Here is a 22,645-nt window from a genome sequence, read left to right as displayed (position 1 = left end):
CTAAGGTCATGAGAGCCGTCTTAAACATTGTGGGCTCGATCGGCTCAGCTGTTTTTACGTTCATTGGATAAAAACAAACAAAAAGACATTGCTACGGATATTTATTTTTTGAAAGCTTAAGGCATGAAATATTTTGTGTTACTTTTGTATTCCGGATTTCAATCTTTTGTTAATCTGCAGATTAATTTAATCAATATTTGATATCCCGCAGTGTGATTTTACCCTTAAAGAATAATAGAATAGACGAGATTAAGCATTTATCCTCAAATTATAAGTGACCACACTGGATATCAAGATCAAGCGATCAGGATTATGAGTTTCTAACACATAAGTTTCCAGCTCAGATACTAAATTTGTTTTGTCATTACTCATTAGTAAGATTCTGGACACTAGAGGTTTGGGAACGGAGGAGAATACGGAGAACTTGGATCCGTTTAATCAGAAAGATAAAGAGACAAGGTTAACTTCGATCTGATTTAGATTTCTCCGGAGTTTTATCCAACCCGTCCAGAGGGAATAAAGAAATAAAGTAAGGTTAAGATATGGTTTAGATTTCTCCGGAGATTTATCCAACCCGTCCAGAGGGAATAAAGAAATAGAGAAGGTCAAGAGCAATAAAAAAAGTTGCTGATAAAAATTTTAGCCAAACATTCAACTTATTAGGCAGTTTATTAAATTGTTATATATTCAAGTGACTCTCCACTAGGCAACATCAATATTGGAACTGAGCTAACCACCTACCGGGAGATTGTTCTTGGGAGATCTAAACAAATTTGGTGATAAAAAAAATTGCTAAATCATCCAAACGGTTCTGATCCGACACTTAAATGTTAGAAAAATCCCTTCAAAGGCCCAAAAAATTAAAGTTTCAAAACAAAGTATTTTTTTACAATTTTTTTTTGATATTTTATGCTGAATTCATACAATTTGTTTTTTCAAAATCCATTTTTTACTGGAATTCAGCATCAAAGGAATTGAGTTTTTACCACAAATCCCAATTTTATAAAACCTAAATCTCAACAACCAGATGATGCATACCTTTCATATTTTAAACTTACAATGTTTGATCCACCAGAATTCATAATTTGAAATATCTACGGTCTACGACATTTGGATTTAAAGAAATTGGGATTTAAAAATCCGAGTTTGTGGCAAAGACTCAATTCCTTTAATTCCAATAAATAGATCATTCAAAATTCCATTATAACGGGAGCAGACAGATATTTTTAAAACTCAAAAATTTCAGATTGTTAAAACATGGTCTGCTTCTTTTGAATTCTGGAGATTCAAAGGACTTGAGCAAAGGAACTGTGTTTTTGCCCCAAACTCAAATTTTCTAATTCAATCTTAGCAACCTGATCGTGTAAGCCTTATATTTTAAACTTTTATTATAAGATCTAACAGAATTCATAGTTGGAATTATCAAAGGTCTACGATATCTGGTTTCAAAGATATAGGGATACAAAAATTAGAGAATGTGGCAAAAACTCATTTCCTTTGTTCTTTTTACAGATCGATGCCCTCTACCCGGCCCTCCTAGTCCTAGAGGAGACCGGGGGTAAAACCGGTTCTTTAACAGCAGCCGGTGAAGCTGCTCTGACCGGCGCGAAGAAAACGGCGACGATGGTAGCTAGGGCTGGCAGGGCAAGCTATGTGTCTAGAGATAAGGTACAGATATCATACAAACTTAAGTACAAGGTTTCCCCAAAAACAAAACTTATCTAGCTGAGTAGTAAGTGTACAATAATGTATAGTGTACAAATTACAATACATTACAGTAAGTGTAAAACAATTATTTTTTCCAGGTTTCTGAAGAGGACCCAGGAGCAGTTGCTGCAGCAGCTTGGTTTAATGTTATTACTAGTAACCTTTAAAGTTGCTCCCAATCCCTCCTAGAACTGCTCCCATGTCTCCTAGAGCTGCTCCGATATCTCTCAGAGCTGTTCACATCCCACTCAGAGATGCTCCCAATACATGGCATTTTTCAAATTGTACAAATATTGCTCTTGTTGGAGATTTCGACTATACCACTGTGTTTTTATCATTTTCATAGGTGATAATTTTTGTTACGGTTTTAGATTTAAGTTTTACCAATTTTGCTAGATTTTCTATGACACGACAGAATTATACTTGTGAAGAAAATAGGGATTTGGTAAGTTTTCCAAATACCAAGGCATGAGAAATTTCCAGGATACCCAGACATTTGGGAAATTTCTAAAATATTTAAAATACACCACCATCAGATTCNACAGTTCTGCTCCAGACAGCTCTAAAGGTTCATCTACACCTACAGCTTAAAGCAGTTCCCTACAGAAGCAGCATTCTACAGTTCTGCTCCAGACTGCTCCGTGTTCTGAAGACTTATCAATTCCAGCAGTTGAGAAGCTCCCTAAATCCCCCCACAGAAAGTAAAAACGCTCCTATATATTCCGTAACAAGTTTTAACCAATAAACATTTTTCAACCCCCACCATGTATCATTTAGTTAGACCTAAGGGTTTAACACATTAGCAACATAAGAATATAAATAATTATCTTAAAAATATATGATGTATTTTGAAATTAGTGACCATTAATGACAAATAAAAAGAATTATTTTAAAAAGGAAAATGTTGTAACAAAATGTTAATTCATAAAAGCATGAAAAATCTGTAATTTAGAAAGGGGAACCTGAGAAACCCAAAGAATGTCTCTGTAAATTGAAACTTGGAATATGCAGTCCTTTTATTGGATTCAATCCTAGCAGTACCAAAGAAGATCCTTTGTACCACGTGCTTCCAGAACACTTAACAGACAAATTAAAAATGGCCATGAAAGAGTTTGATTCATTTCCACATGGACTCATAGCTATGCCCCCAGATCATGAACCATACATTGCTAAAAGTAATGATCCTTATGAAACCAAAAACAACTCTAAGAAACAGAAAGCAAAATCACAAGAATTGGAAGAAATCAAGAACAACTCAAAGAAAAAAACTGAAAAATTATCAGAATTGGCTGGTTTTTATGCTGAAGATTTACTGTATGGAACGGTTTTAGCTGAAGTTAATAAGTTAGATGATTCATCAGATGAACAAGCATTCCTCATGAAGGGTTATATGTCCAGTACTTTTATAAAACATCTGCCAGTGAAGCCGACAGTTACAGAAAAGCTACTTAACATAGAAGTAGATACCTTGATTGTTCTCCCATTGCGTAAGCTGCTAATTGTTATTGAAACTAAAGCAGCAACAGAGGATACAAGTTTTCCCGCAGACTCAAGGAAGGATCACAGCAGTGTGAAAAATTCCACCAGTTCTTAAAAGCTGCACACTGGAATATCCTGTCTGAACAGTGGAAATTAGTGAAATGTGTTTCATTACCATTAATATTTAACCTGGAAGAGGAGAAAAATCAGGAGAAAATTAAACAGAACTGTGGATGCTGTCTTCACTGCATAAATTACATTATTGACGAAAGGAAAGTGTGGATCATTGGTTTGAAAACAATGTTATAGCAAATTATTAATCAAATAAATGACGCTTCTCTTTCTACTTGAAAACAAATTTGTTTTGACATTTTTGGCTAGCTCAGACCAAAAAAGAGAAAGTCCATATTTTCGAAAAAAAAACACTTTCATTAAATATTTATTTTGTAAAAAAATACAGTTGATTTAGACATTAAAATCTGAAATTTTCCAAATTATTAGCTGTTGATTTAGACATTAAAATCTGAAATTTTCCAAATTATTAGCTAAAAGCCACTAAAAAGTCGTAATTTTCCAATTGCCTTCACTAAACACATGTTTTTCTTTATTTATAACTAAATTATTAATTAACCCTGCCTAAAGCCAATTATTCACATTATTTACATATATGCTGTTAAAACAAACATATTCCAACTTTTGTCCAACATTAAGCTGAAAAACATGGGGGCCTGGTTGAGAAATGTTTTGGACAGATTTCCACCAATACATGATATGAATCATGAGTACACCAATCTTATCACCAGGATACTTGGCTTTACTATGATCATGAAGAACCCAAGCCCATGGAGTTTAACACTAACAGAGAACAGAAAGCTCAACGACTACGCAATTACTAGAAGTGAATCAGGACTTTCTAGTGATTCCAGAGAAACACCTGAAAGTTGGATCTGGTTGAGAAAAGGGCAACTTGAAGCTTTGAGTTGTTTGCGTGTTATTTTCATTGCTGATTACGGGACTGTGAAGACGCTTTTACTGAAGGTAAGAAATTACATTTATATTAATCTAATAGATTATAACATTAAGGTATGAAGTGAAAAAAAAGTGTTTTTTATTTTGGAATTATAGATTAGTTGTAGAATATTAATGTTGTTTTGCAGAAAAAAAGATAATTTTATATTTATAGAAAAGCCCTGGAGTTAAGTGAGAAGGCTGCCAAAAATCAAGGAAATACAAATATGAATACATTGATTGAACTCCAATGAATATTATGATAGGCTGACTAGTGACCACCAGGGGTGGATACAGGAGTGAGCCATGGAGTGACTGTTCACCCCTGAAAATTGTTCATCCCTGAAGCTTTAGGGATGATCGCTACGGAAAATAGAGAGAAAGTCTAAAATTCCAAATTACGTAGCAATTTCAATATGTATTTTTCATATTCATTCATAAAGGCATAATGATAACTTTTTTAGTTGTGTCTTAAAAATTAAAAACTTTCCTTGTGTTTGGTTACTCTCAAGAATAAGGCTTTACAGACGACCTGGAACTCTTTTAATACCATGGATAAAGGTTAATTTGATCAATTTGAATAAATAAAAATAAAAATATTTTTCTGAAGAATGAAGTGAAAAAATCTAGTCATTTAAAAATAATATGATTTATAATTTTTGTTTGTAAAAGATTAGATTAGAATAATGAGCATTTAAGCAAAAGAAAATATTTGTTGCAGAAATAGGGGAATTTGGTCGCAAGGTTCTTTTCATCTCCCTAGCAGCAGCAGCAGCAGATTTATATAAATATGCAACAGAGATTAAATTTGAAGAACACTGGAGAAATGAGACAATATTAGATTTCTGCAATAAACTTGATTTTTATGATCAAGTGAAACAAGAAACAATGAAGGTAGGTAGGGGACAATCTGTGATTGAAAGTTTTGCTAAAATGTCACCTGTGCCACATGAAAAAATGAGCCACAGTATATCCTACTAAAATTAGATATGCACTTAAAGCTGAGACTTAAAGGTACTATTGGCGTAATTTCCCCTGAGCCTTTGTTTAAAGAATTACTTACATGATTCACAATGGTACTCTCTAAACCTTTATTGTTAGTAAGAATCAGGAAGATTGTCGTTTTTTTCTATCTTGAAAACTGATAAATTCTGTACATTTTCTTTATGGTCTCTTCTGCAAAGAATATTAAGTCACTTTTTAAAGAATCATAATTGAAAATTATTAATTTCCAGAGAGAAAAACCAGAAAATTTCCATCAATTTTACAAAATGGTTCAGTTGTAAATCAGGCATGAAACTCCTGTAATGGAAGGTCTCATGAAATTACAAGAACATTCCCTTTAATGAGTTTTTATTGATGCATTTTTTATAATGCCTTGTTACTTGAGGTGTGTGGATTGAGTGATCTGGTAGAAGAGTATGAAAAATCAGGAAACAGAGCAGTAGGGCAAGTTGATTTTATATATAGTCATAGAAGATAATAATTAAATCTTTGATAATATCTTAATTTAAGGTAAATACAGGGTGTCAAAAATAAACGCTTTTCAAGGTACAAAATCAACGTACTATTTCCGAACAATGGACATAAGATAAAGGCTTGGAAAAATTTTTATAAAAAGGAAAAGTAAAAAAACATTCCCATGGATAAAATGTAAGATTAATATATTAAAATTTTTCTATTCTACAGAAGCAAAATTTTAATGCATGTTAAAAAAAACATATTTCACAAAATTAAAAAATGGGCCCTCAAATACCTCAAATGGGATTTAATGATAAAACTTGAGAAAAAGTCAGAAGAGGAAGTGAAAGTGAAAATTTTTTAAATCTTATCAATATGGGTAATGGGTAATAGGTATGCATGGAACCGACTGGAAAACCAGAGTTCAAAACATTTTACAGAATTGAAAAATATTGAAAATTGGGAAAGACTAAGTAATGGTCAATAATAATTTTTTCTCTAACAAATTTCATCAAGTACTCAAAAAGTGTTTTTTCGACCTAACTTGGTCAAATTTCAATATTTTCAATATTCTGAATTGATTTGAATTTGGATATTCTACACAATTCAAATGATAAGTTTTTCAAAAATTTTATTTTCTCTATATTGCAATTTTTTTCACATATTTTTATTATTAAACATCATTTGAGACTGCCATTTTTTAAATTTGTTAAAAATGCATTTAATAAACATGGCTTAGTATATTTACTATAGCATACTTGATTTTTTATTTATTTTTACAAATTTTATTTTATATTTACTTAAATTTTATTTAATAAAAATGCGCCAATTTTGGTCTGCAAATCTGGAAAGTTGATTAGTTTGAGTGAACATTTGATGGTTGAATAAAATGGCTCTGGTTAGAGTAAAACTGTCATATCATGAAATTAAAACCACTCAACCTGGTACAAATGGAGAACTTTTAATTTTTGTGGATAAGTTTGCTGCTTCCTTTGAGCAGAAATCCGAAAGTGTTATTAGTGACATGAGAAAGCGTTCCAGAGAGCCTTGTTTTTAAATTGAGCCTGTTTTGAGTTGTTTATTTTTGCTTAAAACATAAATGTCTCAATCTAGACTAACGGTAAATATCTCATTTTCCATCACTTTTGGTCGGTTTCTCTTATATTTGTGTAAATGAAAAACAACAATTAATTGTATAGAATCACCATTGTAATTAAGAATATCATGAAAATTAATAATTTTTTAGATTTAGAGACCCATATGGACCTAAGCATCACCCTGTCATAGGAAATTTTTCCAATTTCTCCATGAACAAATCATTAACACTGATCCTGTCAATCAGAAATAACTCAGTATAGGAGAATGACTTGGAATAGATTTTATTTATTCCAATTAACTCAATCATGGGAATATAATTTAACCAACCTGTTTCATTGACTACATGAAGTTTGCATTTAGAACAAAAATCTTATTAATGCAGAATAATATCTGCGCTTGTACAATTATTTAAATTATACCCTTTAAACACACTACAAGGCCTTTAACTCTATTAGGCAAAAAGTTAAGTGATAGCTATGAAAGAACATTTGACCGCCTTTTGGCCATGCCAGGCTCTAAAGCAAAGATAAGCCCTATTATTTTATTAGTTTATTAACCCTATCCCTGCTGGGGTACTTGAAAACCAGGATACGCTGGGGGGGGGGTCAATTTGACCCCCCCCCTCTAAATCCCATGTTTTATGTCCAAATATGACAAATGATACATCATTAGAAAGCTCTTGTGCTCTACTTTTAGAATCTTCCAAAAATTTTGCAAATTTGCGAAAATTGAATTTTTTATCGCAAAATCCAGTTTTATTAAAATTAGTGGTTCAACTATATTTACGCAGTTCAACTACTAAATTCATTAGATTTCTTTCAGAGATAAATATCGGTTATAATAGGTAAAATTTTACTGTTTAATTGTCATCACTGAATTTATTTTAATTTAGAACAACGTTGGAGAAAAATTACCCTGATAAGGAGGAACCTGTTGTGATTCTCATTAATAGATATGCTAAGAATTTTAGCACTGTCTTTGCTGATTTGAAAAGAAAGATGATGAGTGGAGATCCTGAAAACCAAAGGTTTGACCTTTAAAAAGCTTGGGGGTTTTGGTATATATACAGTTCGCCTCATCCCTGTAATAGGATAGTTGTCCTATGTATGTTAGTTGGTTGTAGCCCAATTTTAATGCAAAAGCCATCAAAATCCAAAAACGTTTTAGGTGCAGGTGCTGTAGAGGTCTCAAAGAGTTAAAAATGTACGTCGTAGAAATATTGGCAATATTTTTTCTTCATTTTTACCAAAAACACAGAATATTTGAACCGCAGTGCTCGACCCCCTTACCTGTCCTATGTACAGCGCTCAGTTAAGAAACTATCTTTAAATATGTCTTATCCCAAAATATGTGCAATACACATTACAATAAATATAAGGTAAAGTTGCAGGGATGAGCACAAGCTTGAGCCTAAATATCTTTGGCTATTAAATTACTGCAAGAAATAACAAAAATTATTAAACTTATTTTTAATTTAGGAATATGATCCAGTACTCTATATTTACAAGTGTGACAAGCGACCAGAGAATGGAGCAAAGAGACACCCTTAAAAAATACTTACAACAACCGAAGGTATAGGAATTATAAATATAAACTATGTGACATAATCAAAATATTTTATACACACCTTGTATTTGTTGACAGGGTGTTCTGGTCACTGACATCTATACATTTGCCGGAATGCAGGTACAGAATAAATAAATACACTTTAACAATGAACAGATGAATGAAATGAATAAACATTTTCAATTTCCTAATATTTTACTTCATCCATCATCCATGTTACATTTTATTAATCTGATTTCTTACAATCCAAGTTGGATTCTATTTCTATTCCATATTCTTAGGTACCCACAGCGATAACCAGGCGTTTATCAAACTCAAAATTTTCAAAATTCTATTCGTCATGTAAATGTCATATACGTGAATTGACAATATTTAAATTTTAGATTTAATTCACTGTGAACATAATTTATATAATTAACACTGTTAAGGCAAGGAATATCATTGTGTTCGATCCGTTTATTGGGTTTAGAAGAAACATGTTACTTAGGAAAATTTAATCAACTTAAAAAAAAGTTTCTCTAGAAAGTTACTTCAACAAATACCTCTTTATAAATTATAATGTATTAAAAAGATGATTAAAATGGATTTAGAACAACATCACTGGTCTATATTGAGAATAGGTTAGTATCACTGCCAGGGGGCCAGGGGCGTGTACACTGTACACTGTACAGGGGAGCTTTGAGTGCTACCCCCAGCCCCCTCTCCTCTGAAGAAGTGAAAACTATATTTTTCAGGGGGGTTTAGCCCTTTATTGGTACTGATTCCCCCCCCCCCTCCTGGAATGTTAAAATAGTATTTGGCCACCCCCTGGACAGTTCCTGTATACGCCCCTGCACTATATAGTTGTTTGAATAATTAAAACGATTTCAATGATTCTTTTGTACCAAATTAAAACTGCCATTTTTAAATTTTCTTTGGAAACTTCCCCAACTCCGTTAACTAAGTCTTGAAACAGAGGGCTCAAGGCGTATATCTTAATTATAAAATGAATATGCAGGGACTAATGGTAGGATAGAAGAAAGGAAGGTGAGAGGAGACGCCATATCCTTACCCCAATTCTCCAGTTCAAAAGAAAGCCCAAGTAATATTTAAGAAAACGAAGAACCTGAATTCTAAGAAATCCAACCAGAATATGAGAGATATCCTACAATACCTACCCTTGATTAACCTGAGCTTAAAACAAAGACCACATCTATGGAATTAAGTTTAAAATTTCTGAAGATTAATATTTATTATTTAATCTAAAAGAAGCAAAAATCACAATCTTCTCAATCTGTTCAAACTAATGCAACAAATTTTAATGAAATAGATGCTTGAAAAAGGATCACTGAGCAGTACACATTATGGATTTATTATACAAAGGAAAAATTAACTTCAAATTAATTATTATTCCTGATCCAAAAGAGAAACTAATCTTGTTCTTTTGAAACTAATTTGTGTCTTTTGTCAATGATAACGTGACTAAAACGATATGATATCATTGCTGCAAACTTCAATAAACCTTCATGATCCATAGTTAAGATAAAACCAAATGTTTGAATCTGAAAAATAATTATGTCCATTAAATTATCCATATGGAGACCCAAACCACATGTAATTATCCATATAGAGACCCAAACCACATGTAATTATCCATATAGAGACCCAAACCACATGTAATGTTACTTCTTTTCTCTCTTTGTTAATTTTACAAGAAATGAACATTGAGAAAAAAAAATTGTCAATGATTGAAAAATTAAAATATGTAGTTATCTTAAAAATTGTACATTGTGCAACATGTTATGTATTGTATAATAATAATGATACATGGTTACCCACAAAGGATGGTACTTTAAATGACGATCTAAAATTAGAAGTTTTAATTTGAGTTTCTGATTAAACACCTAAATACATTCCAAAGAGTCGTCTTTGAAGTTTTCTCCTTTGTGGATAACCCTGTAAAATATACTAAATGGAATATGAAGTCGACTTTAAGACTCAATAAAGTTAGGACTTAAAATAGTCCAATGAACATGAGACACATCAATTGTGGAGTGTAAACAGACCCATTTCACTTTTTAAGTGATTTAATAAATTAATAGTAAACCATTTTGCTTTGAAATAACATCAAATGCACTTCAGTATTGCCTTAATATCGTCGTCCTATTCTACAGTTTTCTGGTTATCACTGTAGTTTTTATTTTTTTTAATCGTTCCGTGTCAAACATTTTCGTTAAGTTTTTAATCAATCCTGCAGTTGTTACAAAATTTCGCTAATAATGACTAGAAGGGGAAGGGTGTCCCTGATATACAGGGTAACTCACAATAGATGAGACTGTAAAGACGACCTAAAACTCTTTGAATTTTAACGATTCCAAGGGTAAGTTAAGTATTCTTCCTTAAAATAGCTTATATTAGATTAGGCAAAGAAAGAAACAAGTTTACAGTTGCAGAGAATAATGAATATAAGGGAACAGACCATACATATTCTGTACAGTCGTCTCTAAAGGCTCGTCCTTTGTGGGTAACCCTGAACATTCCCAATCCTTTAAAAAAAATATCTTAACAATTACATTTGTTAGAACATGTTCTTGGTCGTTACCACATGATCAATGATCATCTTTAAAGAAAAACCAACAAATTTAAAATGAAATAATTTTACATTGTTAACCAGCAGGAAAATAGTTTATTTGCATAAGTCATTAAATTGACATCAATATAAATAATAAATTCATATTGATTGGACAGTAAAATATCACATTTAATTCCTTAAAGAGATTATTGACATAATTTCACATGATTATTCACTTACAGAGTTAAATACCCGATTTACAAGTCTTTGTCACGGCAAAAATGATTAATAATTGATATTTTTCAATTGTGGTTCTTAGCTAATGAAAGAAGCAGAAATAATGAAGGAAATTTAGAGATTTTAAAAAATCTTTTTAAAACGGAAAAAGATATCTTTCTCAGTGTTTTAAAGTACTAAGTGCACCGTTTTGAATCAGGTGTGTAACAATTTTAATTTAGGAGTTAATTAAAATTAAGTTGATAGTCCCTTTAATATAATGCACAAAAAAAGTTGCTAATAGGAGTTTTTTTTTGCTCTTTATCAATTTGGTTACAGAAATGTCTTACAAAAATTTTCTAAATCAAAATAGTTTTGCTAGTAGAACACAGGGGTTAGATTTTTAAAGGTTGGATTACATTCGTATTTATATGTAATTTGAATATAGAACTATTGTAGTGAATTCATCTGGCAAAAATTGAAACCCATCATCATTCAGCACATTGCATTTATTTTAACTTTGATGCACAAAAATGTGCAAAAGAATAGCATAAATGAACTATTTTTATAATAAGATTGTAGGAAAACATACCCCCCGATAAGCACGGCCCAGTTATGCTTACAAATTACAAAATGTGATGTGTATACCCGGTGTTAGCTTTGAGCAAAAGTTACATAATAATTCCAAGGCGAATATGTTAGATCAGTGTAATAAAAACGATCAATTACATAAGTTGAAATATTACAAATTATTCCTATTAATCTGTTGCAACAGCTGAATGGTCCACTCGTATCCAACAAATGTTGCGGCATTCGCGGGGAAAGCACGCAGAAGTACGACTGCACTACCCCTGCAACATTTAATAGTCGATTAGTGTTTATAAATCCTTGACAATAAAACATTTAGTGAACTAATTTTGGTGTTTAAATCCAACAAATGTTTTTTGTAAACAGTAGCGTCTATGTTAGTCGATCTAAAAAAATATTGCTATTGTAATTTTTACACTAAGTTCACTATAAAATGTTCAAAAACCTACGTTTTCCTTTAAATTAAGCTGCAGTAAGACTATTTGGTGGATTCTAGATAATTTTTACCAGTGCTTTTTAAAATTTTAAAATTTTTCTTTTGTTAAAAACTTCAGTAAATCTTAGAGAAATGTTCATGTTTACAGTGCAGATTCAGAGGCCGAATTTAAAGAATTTAAGCCGCGGTTTAAGATTAAGCCTCGGCTCAAATATGGTTGGTTTCACTTAAATTTTTATTAAAATTTTCGAGATTTGAGCCGGCGGTCAATTAAAACCGGTTTTTGAGGCATAAGACGTGGCTTAAATTCATTAAATTCGGACACAGGATCCAGATCCAGATCCAGATCCGCCTCAAAATCAAATGGATCCTAATCCTGATTTTTACCTATACAATTGAGAGATCCCTCCCTCCAAATACATCTTCTTCAGGGCTGACTGTAACCGAACTCCACCTAGAAAATACAAAAAAAAACATAAAGCTACAAGTTTAAATTTGGTATCGGCTAAAAATTTGCTGAAGCATTGCAATTGTCAGATATAGCAAAATCTAAGATTATCATAGTTTGAAAATTTGTAGTTTAAGAGTTTAAAGGAAGGCAAATGGCTCATTGGTAATATCTGTCTGTTTGTATCCAATAAACGTCAAAATGGCTGAATTTATCAGGCCCAATTTTGTTCGTAGTACCTCACATGACTCCTTACAGGTTGATGGCCAAAAGAAATTCTTTATAAATTACTAGCTGAAGTTCGTAAAAGAAAGTTTTGATTAAAAGTTATTAGTTTTCAAAATTATAAACAGTGAACTCTAATTCATACTTCAGAAAAGGCTTTTAAGGGCACCGTTGTGAATCAGGCATTGTCATCTTTACACGAAGGGAATCTTAATATAACGCTTTAGTTTCAATAATTCATTAAAATTATATTTACCCATATCTTTAGAAGCTTGAAGTCTATTTTTAAGATTATCCACAGGTATTTGAACTGACCAGGCAATCATTCCAGCTAAACCACCTCAACAGTCAACAATTAAGATTTAATAAGAATAGACAGGTTGCTAATTACCAATCAAAGCTGTTGTACTAACAACATTATTCTATATTTACCAATAAATGCTGTTGTAGTCAGACTAACAGATGTATTCTCTTGTCTGACTAATGTCCTAAGATGTTCGTAAACCAGGAAGTATGTTGCAAACCCAGGTATATCTCTGGCTGGACAAATAAATCATTCTTATAGAAACTATGTCAGAATTTAACACTTTTCTAACAAGAAAAACGACGTCTTCCCTTTTATTGATCAGATAGAGGTTAAAAGGATATTGTTGTGAATCGGAAATGCACTATCCTATTTAAATAGAGGGTCAATTCAAATTACAACGACATTTCTCTTAAATTTAAGACTCAAGATGAAAACAATTTACAAATTTACTAAAACTATGTTATTCCTCTAAAAATACCAAAAATTCAACGAATTACAACTAAGCCTAGATAAATTAGACTAGATAGCTCATGTCGTCTTCACCATAACAGAGTGTTTCAGCTGAAATTGAAAATATGAATTTAGCTCTGTACTGCTGCGTCCATTCAGTACATGGAATAAAAAAAGTTGCGGCAATTATTGTTTATACTCCGAGTACGTACAAATGTATGATGTGTTTTTTTTTAGAGGACAAGTAATACACACAATGCAGATCATGACTAGATACAGAGCTGAAAACTTTAGAATGTGATATCCTTAATCTCGATCTGTTAATTAATCTGGAGATTAAATTCATGAGGAAAACAAGCAATATTTAATCTGGAGATTAAGAAAAAGAGTGGATCAAGCATTAATCCTGATATCCACCATTCTAAAGTTCCCAGCTCTGATCATTTAAAAAACATTTCTTACAGATTGACCCCAAGAAGTAAAACGTATTCATTGAGCTTTTTGAATAACGAGTTCATGATGTACAAGGGGTTGTAAAATTTTCAGCTTTATAGTCTATTCTAATGTATCTAGGCAACTAAATTATTAAGGGTTCTTTAAAAATCAAGACTAAAAATTTTACGAATGAATGATTTTCTAAAGATGATGTTATTTCTCTAAAATTCCTCTGAAAAAGGACAAAAATGATAAATTTCCGAAAATTGTTATGCTAAGGACAAAAAAGTCAAGAATGAATAATTTCCTAGAGTTAACGTGGTTCCTCTAAATAATCCTTGAACACCTTCACTCCGTAGAATATGTTTAAAACAGTCCAACTGTCCTAAAATATGATAAAACTAGATTGGGAACCCAGCGTTGCCCAGGGTACTCATAGGTACCCCTGCCGTTTACCAGCACATGGTCGATTTTTACCGGGAAACTCGATATAAAACGTCGACCCAATAAAAGATAGAATCTCGAAACCGAGCTAAAATTATTTCCTTGGCCCTCCTCGAGTTCCGAAATAAAAATTTTAGTCAAATCGGTCAAGGGGACATACAAGATATATGTATATATAAGCTTTTCGAAATAAGAATCTTTTATATTTCATAGGAGTGTTCAATTATTTAAAACTACGCAAAATATCCTGTACTTCCTTGATTTTATAATAGTGAAAATCTTCAAATCCTCATGCTTCCGAGACGATGTTTCCTAGACGATGTTAGGTACTTTCCCAAAGGCATATTTCCAAGGGTATTTTCCCAAGCGACAACTTCCCAAGTCCTAACCGCAGCGCTGTCCCCCTAGCCTGTTCTAGCCGAAGGGTTTGGCCCCTAGCCGATCCTTGTTGCAGCTCTCGGCCTCTATTGCAGCCTGCGGCGCCTCATAAGGCCTAATCTAACCTTCGGGAGTTGCCACTTGAGAAATCCCCCTTGGGAAAATACCTTTGAGAAAATACCTAACACTAATCAAGATTTATAAAATTTCTCCACGTCAACTAAATTTTCAGGCTCTCTTGCAGTGGATTTCTTTCATGCTATTTTAACTGATGTCTAAAATGACTATTTTCTATCAAGATAATCTATATTCAGTATTCACTATTCTCAAATAAAATGAAATATCTAATCATAATGAAAATATTATAATTACACAATTTATTGTTTATACAATAGATTCGGAAAAATTCGGGCAAAAAATAAAAAAAATAAGTATGGATCATTCTGGCCCTTAAATCGTTCTTAAGTGGTAAGATTCCATAAATATGAAGCATCATTGATTTAGTCAAAAAAAAGCCTTTAAGAAATTAAATTATATTAAATAAATTTACCTTTATGTTCAGGACAGGTTTGTAAAATAACCTTCACTCGCTCTGTTTAACATGTTTTTAATTAATTTAAATGGACTGTAAGCGTAATTTCAAGTAATCCTCCAATTCTATGCAAAGATGGCAATGCCCGATTTACATGGTATTCCTTAAAGCTTTGTCTGATCAAGTAAGAATTAGATATCAATGTTATTTTCATTTACGGTTTCTCTGCGAAAGTAACTTGAGCGTGTTTCTTGTTTAAAACAAGCAAAAAATTAATAAATTCCAGAAATAAACCCTTTTCGAGAAAGAAAAACGACGGTATCTTCCACATTTTAATCAGATTAATGTTTAAAGTGTCGAAAATCGGGCATTTCTATCTTTGCATGAAAGGTCACTTGAAATTATGCGTAAATTCCCTTTAAGGAAAAATTATTTTAAATAACTTGTTTATCAAGGAATATTGGTTGGTAAATATTGAAATATTTTAAATAACTTGTTTATCAAGGAATATTGGTTGGTAAATATGAAATATTTTAAATAACTTCTTTATCAAGGAATATTGGTTGGTAAATATTGAAATATCCATTATTATTGAAATATCCATTTATCAAGGAATATTGGTTGGTAAATATTGAAATATCCATTTATCAAGGAATATTGGTTGGTAAATATTGAAATATCCATTGCCCTGTACAACATATTTTGCAAACGGTAAGTTATCTAATTTGGTTTAATTACACCAAAACATAATTTTAAGCGAATCTTATTAATCATCGTTTAGAGTGATTTATTACAATTATAGTTTGGGTTTTCTTATTTAATTGCGTAGAAAAACATTCCTAGTGGGTTTACAATTAATGGAACTACTACCAACTAAACGAAAATTTCACGTCTAACTAAAACTACTTTATTAAATCTCTCTTTGATATCCCTTTGTGGACATACCCTGCAGAATTAAGGGATAAAGCATTTATTCTCAAATTTATAAGTGCCCACATTGTTTATGGAGATCAATTGCATTTAAGATTCAAGATCAGATCACACATAGGTTCTAGCAATGTCCAACCGTTGGTATATAAATTTGTTAAAAATTAATAGGAATTTTCCAAGGAATTTTTAAATAACATTCAGACAATAAGTTCTCTTAGCAATTCATAAAAATTTAAATATAGGTTTAAAAACAATGGCGTAAGATAAATTTCAGTAAAATTCTTGGATAGATTCAATGTTCATTGTATATCAAATTAAAAGTATCGAATGCTTTTAAAACTGTGTCAAAATACAAAAATTCATATTTATACATTTTTGTATATAAGTTGTAGGTTTGAACATATCATATTCAGCAATTACGAAACAAATCTGAAAAAGACTATATCCTACAGAAACCTGAGAATCTCAGGTTTGCTCCTGTTATAATTATCTAATTTTTATTTGTCATTTTTAATAGATATTATTGATAATATTATTACATTTAATCCGTGTAGTCCGTATTACGTCAACAGAACTTCAGCAATGGCCGTGCAGTATACTGGTCACGTGATTTCCATCTGTATCACATGAAAACAATACTGAACTCTCATTGGCTGAAGTTCTGGTGACGTAATAAGGGCTACACGGACTATATGTAATAATATTATCAATTATATCTATTCAAAATGCAAAATTAAAATTAAAAAATGATAATAGGAGCAAACCCGAGATTCTCAGGCTCCTTGGGATATAATCGTTTTCAGATTGGTTTCGTATTTGTTGAATATGATCTGTTATAATACTACAACGTTTATACAAAATTGCATATATATGAAATTTCGTATAAATTTGACACAGTTTTATATCAATTTCTCGAGACAGGAACATCAGATAGAAGTCTTAGTTATATGTATCATTCAACGCCTGAGATTCTCAGGTTTCATCCTATACCCCCCTTTCATTTTTCCTTTACAGTCCCTTTAATGTTGATAATCAACCAAAATAAAAATATTAAAATTTTGTGACCCAATTTTCGTCCCTGTGATATAATTGTGCCCGTGAGGATTTGTGTGGTGCTGAACTCAGGACGGAAACGCGTAGAATTATTTTGGCGGGAAATATTGATCAGCTGATCAGAGGATGCCAAGTTTCCTGGTTGTGTACATTTTTCTTCGATTTTCTTTCCAAATATTCTTCCCCATGAGTTGGTGTAGAACATTATTGAAAATCTAAAAAATGTTTATTTTTGTAAAAAATATTAAAAATTTGACATAGCTCGTTGAAAAATCTCATTTTTTTTTAAAAACGAAAGAAAAATTCAAAAATCTATCTAACCTAGGTAATGAGAATAAAGCAAGGGCACCCATTCCTCTAAAACACATCATATTCATCAGTTAAACATTTTTTAATCACAATTCTTAGAGAATTTTATTCATAATTAACAAAAAAAACCTTTTTTTCCCTCTGTAAGATAATCTTCGCAAATAAAACATTTTTAATAAATTGTGCACAATGCTAAAATTCAAAATTTAACGGGAAAAAATTGATTGAAAAAAAAGTAATTTTTTCATATAAAACTTATAATATAAATCTAATTTGAAGATGGATGAATTTGACTGTTTTCCTATATAATGATGGGAAGCCTTCATTTACTATACACTTTCTTAAACAGTCCAGACCACTGGAGTACGGTAGTTTCTCTACACCTAGATATTGACTATACACTTTCTTAAACAGTCCAGACCACTGGAATACGGTAGTTTCTCTACACCTAGATATTTACTATACACTTTCTTAAACAGTCGAGACCACTGGAGTACGGTAGTTTCTCTACACCTAGATATTGACTATACACTTTCTTGAACAGTCCAGACCACTGGAGTACGGTAGTCTCTCTACATCTAGATATTTACTATACACTTTCTTAAACAGTTCAGACCACTAGAATACGGTAGTTTCTCTACACCTAGATATTAAAGGATTAATATTTCGTTTCCTTCTTTAACTTCTTTAATTTCTTCTTTTTTGTCTCAGATAATTCAAGTTTCCTGGTTGTGTACATTTTTCTTCGATTTTCTTTCCAAATATTCTTCCCCATGAGTTGGTGTAGAACATTATTGAAAATCTAAAAAATGAATTTTTTTGTAAATATTTAAAATTTGACCGAACTTGTTGAAAAATATCATTTTTTAAAAACGAAATAAAATCAAATATCGAAATATTAACCTAGGTAAGGAGAATAAAGCAAGAGCACCCATTCCTCTAAAATACGCCATATTCATCATTTTTAACATTTTTTAAAAACAATTTAAAGAGAATTTTTTTCATAATTAAAAAAAAACTTGTTTTTCCTCAGTAAGATAAATTCTTTGCTAATAAAACATTTTTAATAAATACAATGCTAAAATTCAAAATTTAATGGGAAAAAATTGATTGGAAAAAAATAATTTTTTCATATAAAAATTAAAATAAAAATCTAATTTTAATTTTAATGAATATGACTGATTTCCTATACAATGATAGGAATCCTTCATTTACTATACACTTTCTTAAACAGTCCAGTCCACTGGAATACGGTAGTTTCTCTACACCTAGATATTAAAGGATTAATATTTCGTTTCCTTCTTTAACTTCTTTAATTTCTTCTTTTTTGTCTCAGATAATGTGCCCTTCTGTGCCCCCGCTTCGGAGTAAAAATGGGGGGTTCACATGCCCACCTAGCTACGGGCCTGAATCTAACATGGAATACAATATAGGCATATAAAGACATATATATACACTGTACAGTGTACAGTTTACAGTATACAGTGTACAGTGATTAGTGAATTACTAACCTGTTACATAACAAAAAACCGGTTTCATTGTTTGCAACCGGACCTTCACTGTATCGAACGGATGCCCTGAATACATTGCACAAAGTAAATTTAAGTTGTACAATTGCCAAGGGCGTATAGCAGAAATAAATGTAAGGGGGGGGGTTAACAATTTTTTTGCCCCCCCTTTAGGAGCTCCTAAGAGGGGAGCCAAATTAGCTATAAGATTATATAAGTGTACTGCATATATATAGTTTACCAACAGTAAGAGAGAGGAGCCCGCTGACCCCTCCAGCTATAAGATTATATAAGTGTACTGCATATATATAATTTACCAACAGTAAGAGAGAGGAGCCCGCTGACCCCTCCAGCTATAAGATTATATAAGTGTACTGCATATATCTAGTTTACCAACAGTAAGAGCAAGGAGCCCGCTGACCCCTCCAGCTATAAGATTATATAAGTGTACTGAATATATATAATTTACCAACAGTATAAGAGAGAGGAGCCTGCTGACCCTTCCAGCTATAAGATTATATAAGTGTACTACATATATATAGTTTACCAACAGTAAGAGAGAGAGGAGCCCACTGACCCCTCCAGCTATAAGATTATATAAGTGTACTACATATATATAATTTACCAACAGTATAAGAGAGAGGAGTCCACTGACCCCTCCAGCTATAAGATTATATAGATGTACTGCATATATATAATTTACCAACAGTAAGAGAAAGGAGCCCGCTGACCCCTCCAGCTATAAGATTATATAAGTGTACTGCATATATATAATTTACCAACAGTAAGAGAAAGGAGCCCGCTGACCCCTCCAGCTATAAGATTATAAACAGGTTCAGCTCGCCCATTCTTCTCAACTAAACAAGGATAAAGGAAATTTCAAGAGACCCTAAATTCAAAGAGGGATATGCCCGATTCACAATGGTACCCTTTAAAATTTGATTTAATGAATAATGTAGAAGATAATGTCGTTTTTCTAGCTTCACAAGGGGTATCTTACATTGTTTCCGTAGCAAGAAATCCCCTTGTATCACTTTAATAAAGAAACCAAGGATATCTCTTTCATTCTTGACCAGGCAAAGGTGGTTAATCGAATTTAAATGCAGGGTTACGTAAAATTACGCCAACGACTTCTTTGAAATTAAATTTCTAATTTTACAACAATATAAAAATATATCAGAAAAGAATTAACGAAGTATTTTGCAANCACCGGTGGGGGGGTCCAAAAATCGTTCTCTAGGAATATACCCCTATTTAGACATCAAAATCACCCACATTCTGTTAAATAGATTTTATTACCAGTAGATACAGCTTTCATATTTTAGCTGTAGTTGAAATCTGTAATCACCATTTTTCTGAAATACGAAAAATTAATTATTAAACAAACACACTCAAACAATTTTTTGTAAGGGGGGCTGACGAAACTTTCCGGGGAGATTGGGGGGCAATGAAAAGATGTATTCGGATGTTAAACCCTTTTAATTAAATAAGCTCGCGTTATTAACCAAAAAACTTAACGAGTTTTCATGTGTATCTAATAATAAAGTCTAAAAAACGTTAAAAAACAGCCCTGCTAGGACTCCTTAGACGCAATCTTCAATCTATTAACGACAGATAACTTTTGGGAACGTTAAAATAAACTATAAATGCCTCAATTGTTGGATTTTGGTCTACACTTTTCATCATTTCATGTTTAATAACTAACTAGTAACTGCAAGTTTCGGCTTTCTTCTAGCTAGGTTACAGAGTACACAGGTTCAGTGTACACTTCAGGGATAGGTTTATATCACAAATTTCATTGTAAAAATATGTTTTGTCTGTCTTATTTTGGTCTAAAATTTAAGAAAAACTAAAATTATAATTCAAAAATTTGTAAAGTACATTAAAAAATAACTTCCCTTAATTTAGTCGGCTTACGCAATGCTTTACATTTGCGTAACTGCGTCAATGGTGGGATTTATCAATCAAAATCTATAGAACTAAAAACTAGAAGAACAAGTTAACAATAATATGAATAATNGATATAACTTTTTAAATCTTTAGAAAAGCTACTCTGCAAAACTTTGAAAAAATATTGTCTTTGTTTATATTCTAATTTCTAATTTCTAAAATTTTCTTGTCGTCAATGTACTAGGTATATATGTAATTTCACTAAATTAAAAGTGAAATGTCTTACTTTTTAAAATTTAATTCTTAATATAATCTTGATCTGTTAGCATCTTATTCACATTCTTATTCTTATTCCCCGGAAGAGCTTTATACTTAATTTGACATATTATAGTGCAAGTACGCTATACTGCATTAAAAAACTCGATTTTTGGGTAAAATTTATCTAATTGATCATTCATAATCCTTTCCTGGGGTCACGTGATGTCCCACACAAAATTTGGGCCCGATCGGTTCAGCCGTTTTGACGTTTATTGGATATTAAAAAAACATACAAACAAACAGACAGACAGACAAGCTAAATTTATATACAGATGGCAAAGACTCAATTCCTTTGTTCTTCAGATCCTCATATTTAAGTCCAATAAAGAAAAGTTGATATCAAAAACTCAAAGTATTGATTTCAAAAAGGTTTGCCATTTCATCAAAATTGACGAAAAGGGGTTTAGAATTATGTTCAGATTTCAAAAGTTGTATTTACAGTTGTAAAATTGTAATAAACGCTTTTGAATGTCGTCTTTAAACTTTTCAGATTTTCATGTCTTAATTCACGATTTCTAAATTTGAAAGAGATTCAAATATAATTGGAACTTTTTTGTAATTAAATATGAATGTTTACATTTTGAAGAAATTTGAGACGCGTCTATTATCCAGATATATGCTTACGCAAAGTGAAAGTATACGCGCATTTACGCATCTTCAAGTTCATCCTCTCAGCTGTTCAGTTGCGTACACAGCCCTGACGCAGAAAATACATGTTTACGCAAATGTCGTGAAATGATTAACTATCATATTTACAGGTTAGATTTAATTTCAACACTTAATTTCAACATTTAACCATAATTTTTAGAAACCTTTTACATTTCATAAAGTGTCGTCTATGTTAACAAATTACGATGGAAATATCTTTTATTTCTGCAAAAACCAAAATATTTCATAATCTACGCTATTTCATATTGAAATCTAATCATTAAAAGGCTGCCCATTCATTTCATTCATGTCTGATTCACAATTGTCCCATGCAAAAGCTGCGTCTGATAAAACTTATTTGGTAGTATGAATACGTATCTTAAAAAAAAACTTATTTTCGATTGCGGTTTTTCTTTAAAATTGACTTACAGATTTCTACAGGGTTATCCACAGAGAATAAAACTTCACAGACGACTGAAAGGAATTAATACTGTAGGTTACTTCCTTTTCCCTGTGTATCCTCCTCTAATCTATTTCTAGTTACCTGACAAGATCCAGGACTCCCTACTCCCTGTGTATCCTACTCTAATCTATATCTAGGTCCCTGACAAGGTCCAGGACTCCCTACTCCCTGTGTATCCTACTCTAATCTATATCTAG

The 22,645-nt window shown here is 31.8% G+C and overlaps 4 protein-coding genes across 4 annotated transcripts; 3 read left to right on the top strand and 1 right to left on the bottom strand.

The window, feature by feature from the left end:
* Positions 1-1,451: 1,451 nt before the first annotated feature.
* On the top strand, positions 1,452-2,240 carry LOC111716706 (putative 3,4-dihydroxy-2-butanone kinase; the record flags this gene model as incomplete). Its single annotated transcript, XM_023492179.1, has 2 exons — positions 1,452-1,668; positions 1,806-2,240. Coding segments are annotated over 2 exons (286 nt in total), but the record flags the coding sequence as incomplete, so codon positions are not given.
* A 1,443-nt stretch (positions 2,241-3,683) lies between these two features.
* Positions 3,684-4,748, top strand: LOC111716707 (uncharacterized). The gene is made up of 2 exons (XM_023492180.1): positions 3,684-4,224; positions 4,370-4,748. The coding sequence occupies exons 1-2, from the start codon at positions 3,907-3,909 to the stop codon at positions 4,388-4,390; spliced, it is 339 nt and encodes a 112-aa protein (XP_023347948.1). The 5' UTR covers positions 3,684-3,906; the 3' UTR covers positions 4,391-4,748.
* A 6,216-nt stretch (positions 4,749-10,964) lies between these two features.
* Positions 10,965-20,489, bottom strand: LOC111716703 (mitochondrial carnitine/acylcarnitine carrier protein). The gene is made up of 13 exons (XM_023492177.1): positions 20,429-20,489; positions 19,909-19,986; positions 19,133-19,198; positions 17,923-18,004; positions 17,634-17,669; positions 17,338-17,527; positions 16,169-16,202; positions 15,348-15,389; positions 14,283-14,360; positions 13,216-13,323; positions 13,040-13,123; positions 12,498-12,564; positions 10,965-11,937 (listed from the first exon to the last, which is right to left on the bottom strand). Exons 1-13 carry the CDS (start codon positions 20,445-20,447, stop codon positions 11,829-11,831), a joined length of 993 nt encoding a protein of 330 aa, XP_023347945.1. The 5' UTR covers positions 20,448-20,489; the 3' UTR covers positions 10,965-11,828.
* A 1,261-nt stretch (positions 20,490-21,750) lies between these two features.
* On the top strand, positions 21,751-22,627 carry LOC111716702 (uncharacterized; the record flags this gene model as incomplete). The annotated part of the gene is given in 2 exon segments (XM_023492176.1): positions 21,751-22,095; positions 22,586-22,627. Coding segments are annotated over 2 exon segments (65 nt in total), but the record flags the coding sequence as incomplete, so codon positions are not given.
* Between the last annotated feature and the right edge of the window lie 18 nt (positions 22,628-22,645).

Source organism: Eurytemora carolleeae, unplaced genomic scaffold (genome assembly GCF_000591075.1).
Source record: "Eurytemora carolleeae unplaced genomic scaffold, Eaff_2.0 scaffold2037, whole genome shotgun sequence".
Lineage (NCBI taxonomy): Eukaryota > Metazoa > Arthropoda > Copepoda > Calanoida > Temoridae > Eurytemora > Eurytemora carolleeae.
Note: the sequence above shows the minus strand (reverse complement) of the source record. Positions and strands in the feature narration are given on the sequence as shown.

Excerpts from the sequence above, each read along its gene's own strand:
- LOC111716703 (XM_023492177.1), bottom strand. Across the intron at positions 16,203-17,337 it reads CGGGCACAATTATATCACAG|TTGGTAGTAGTTCCATTAAT; the intron begins GGACGAAAATTG and ends ATTTTCGTTTAG. Across the intron at positions 14,361-15,347 it reads AACCTGTCCTGAACATAAAG|GACAGTTGGACTGTTTTAAA; the intron begins GTAAATTTATTT and ends ATCATATTTTAG.
- LOC111716707 (XM_023492180.1), top strand. The coding sequence starts at position 3,907 with ATGGGGGCCTGGTTGAGAAATGTTTTGGACAGATTTCCACCAATACAT. Across the intron at positions 4,225-4,369 it reads TGAAGACGCTTTTACTGAAG|AAAAGCCCTGGAGTTAAGTG; the intron begins GTAAGAAATTAC and ends TTATATTTATAG.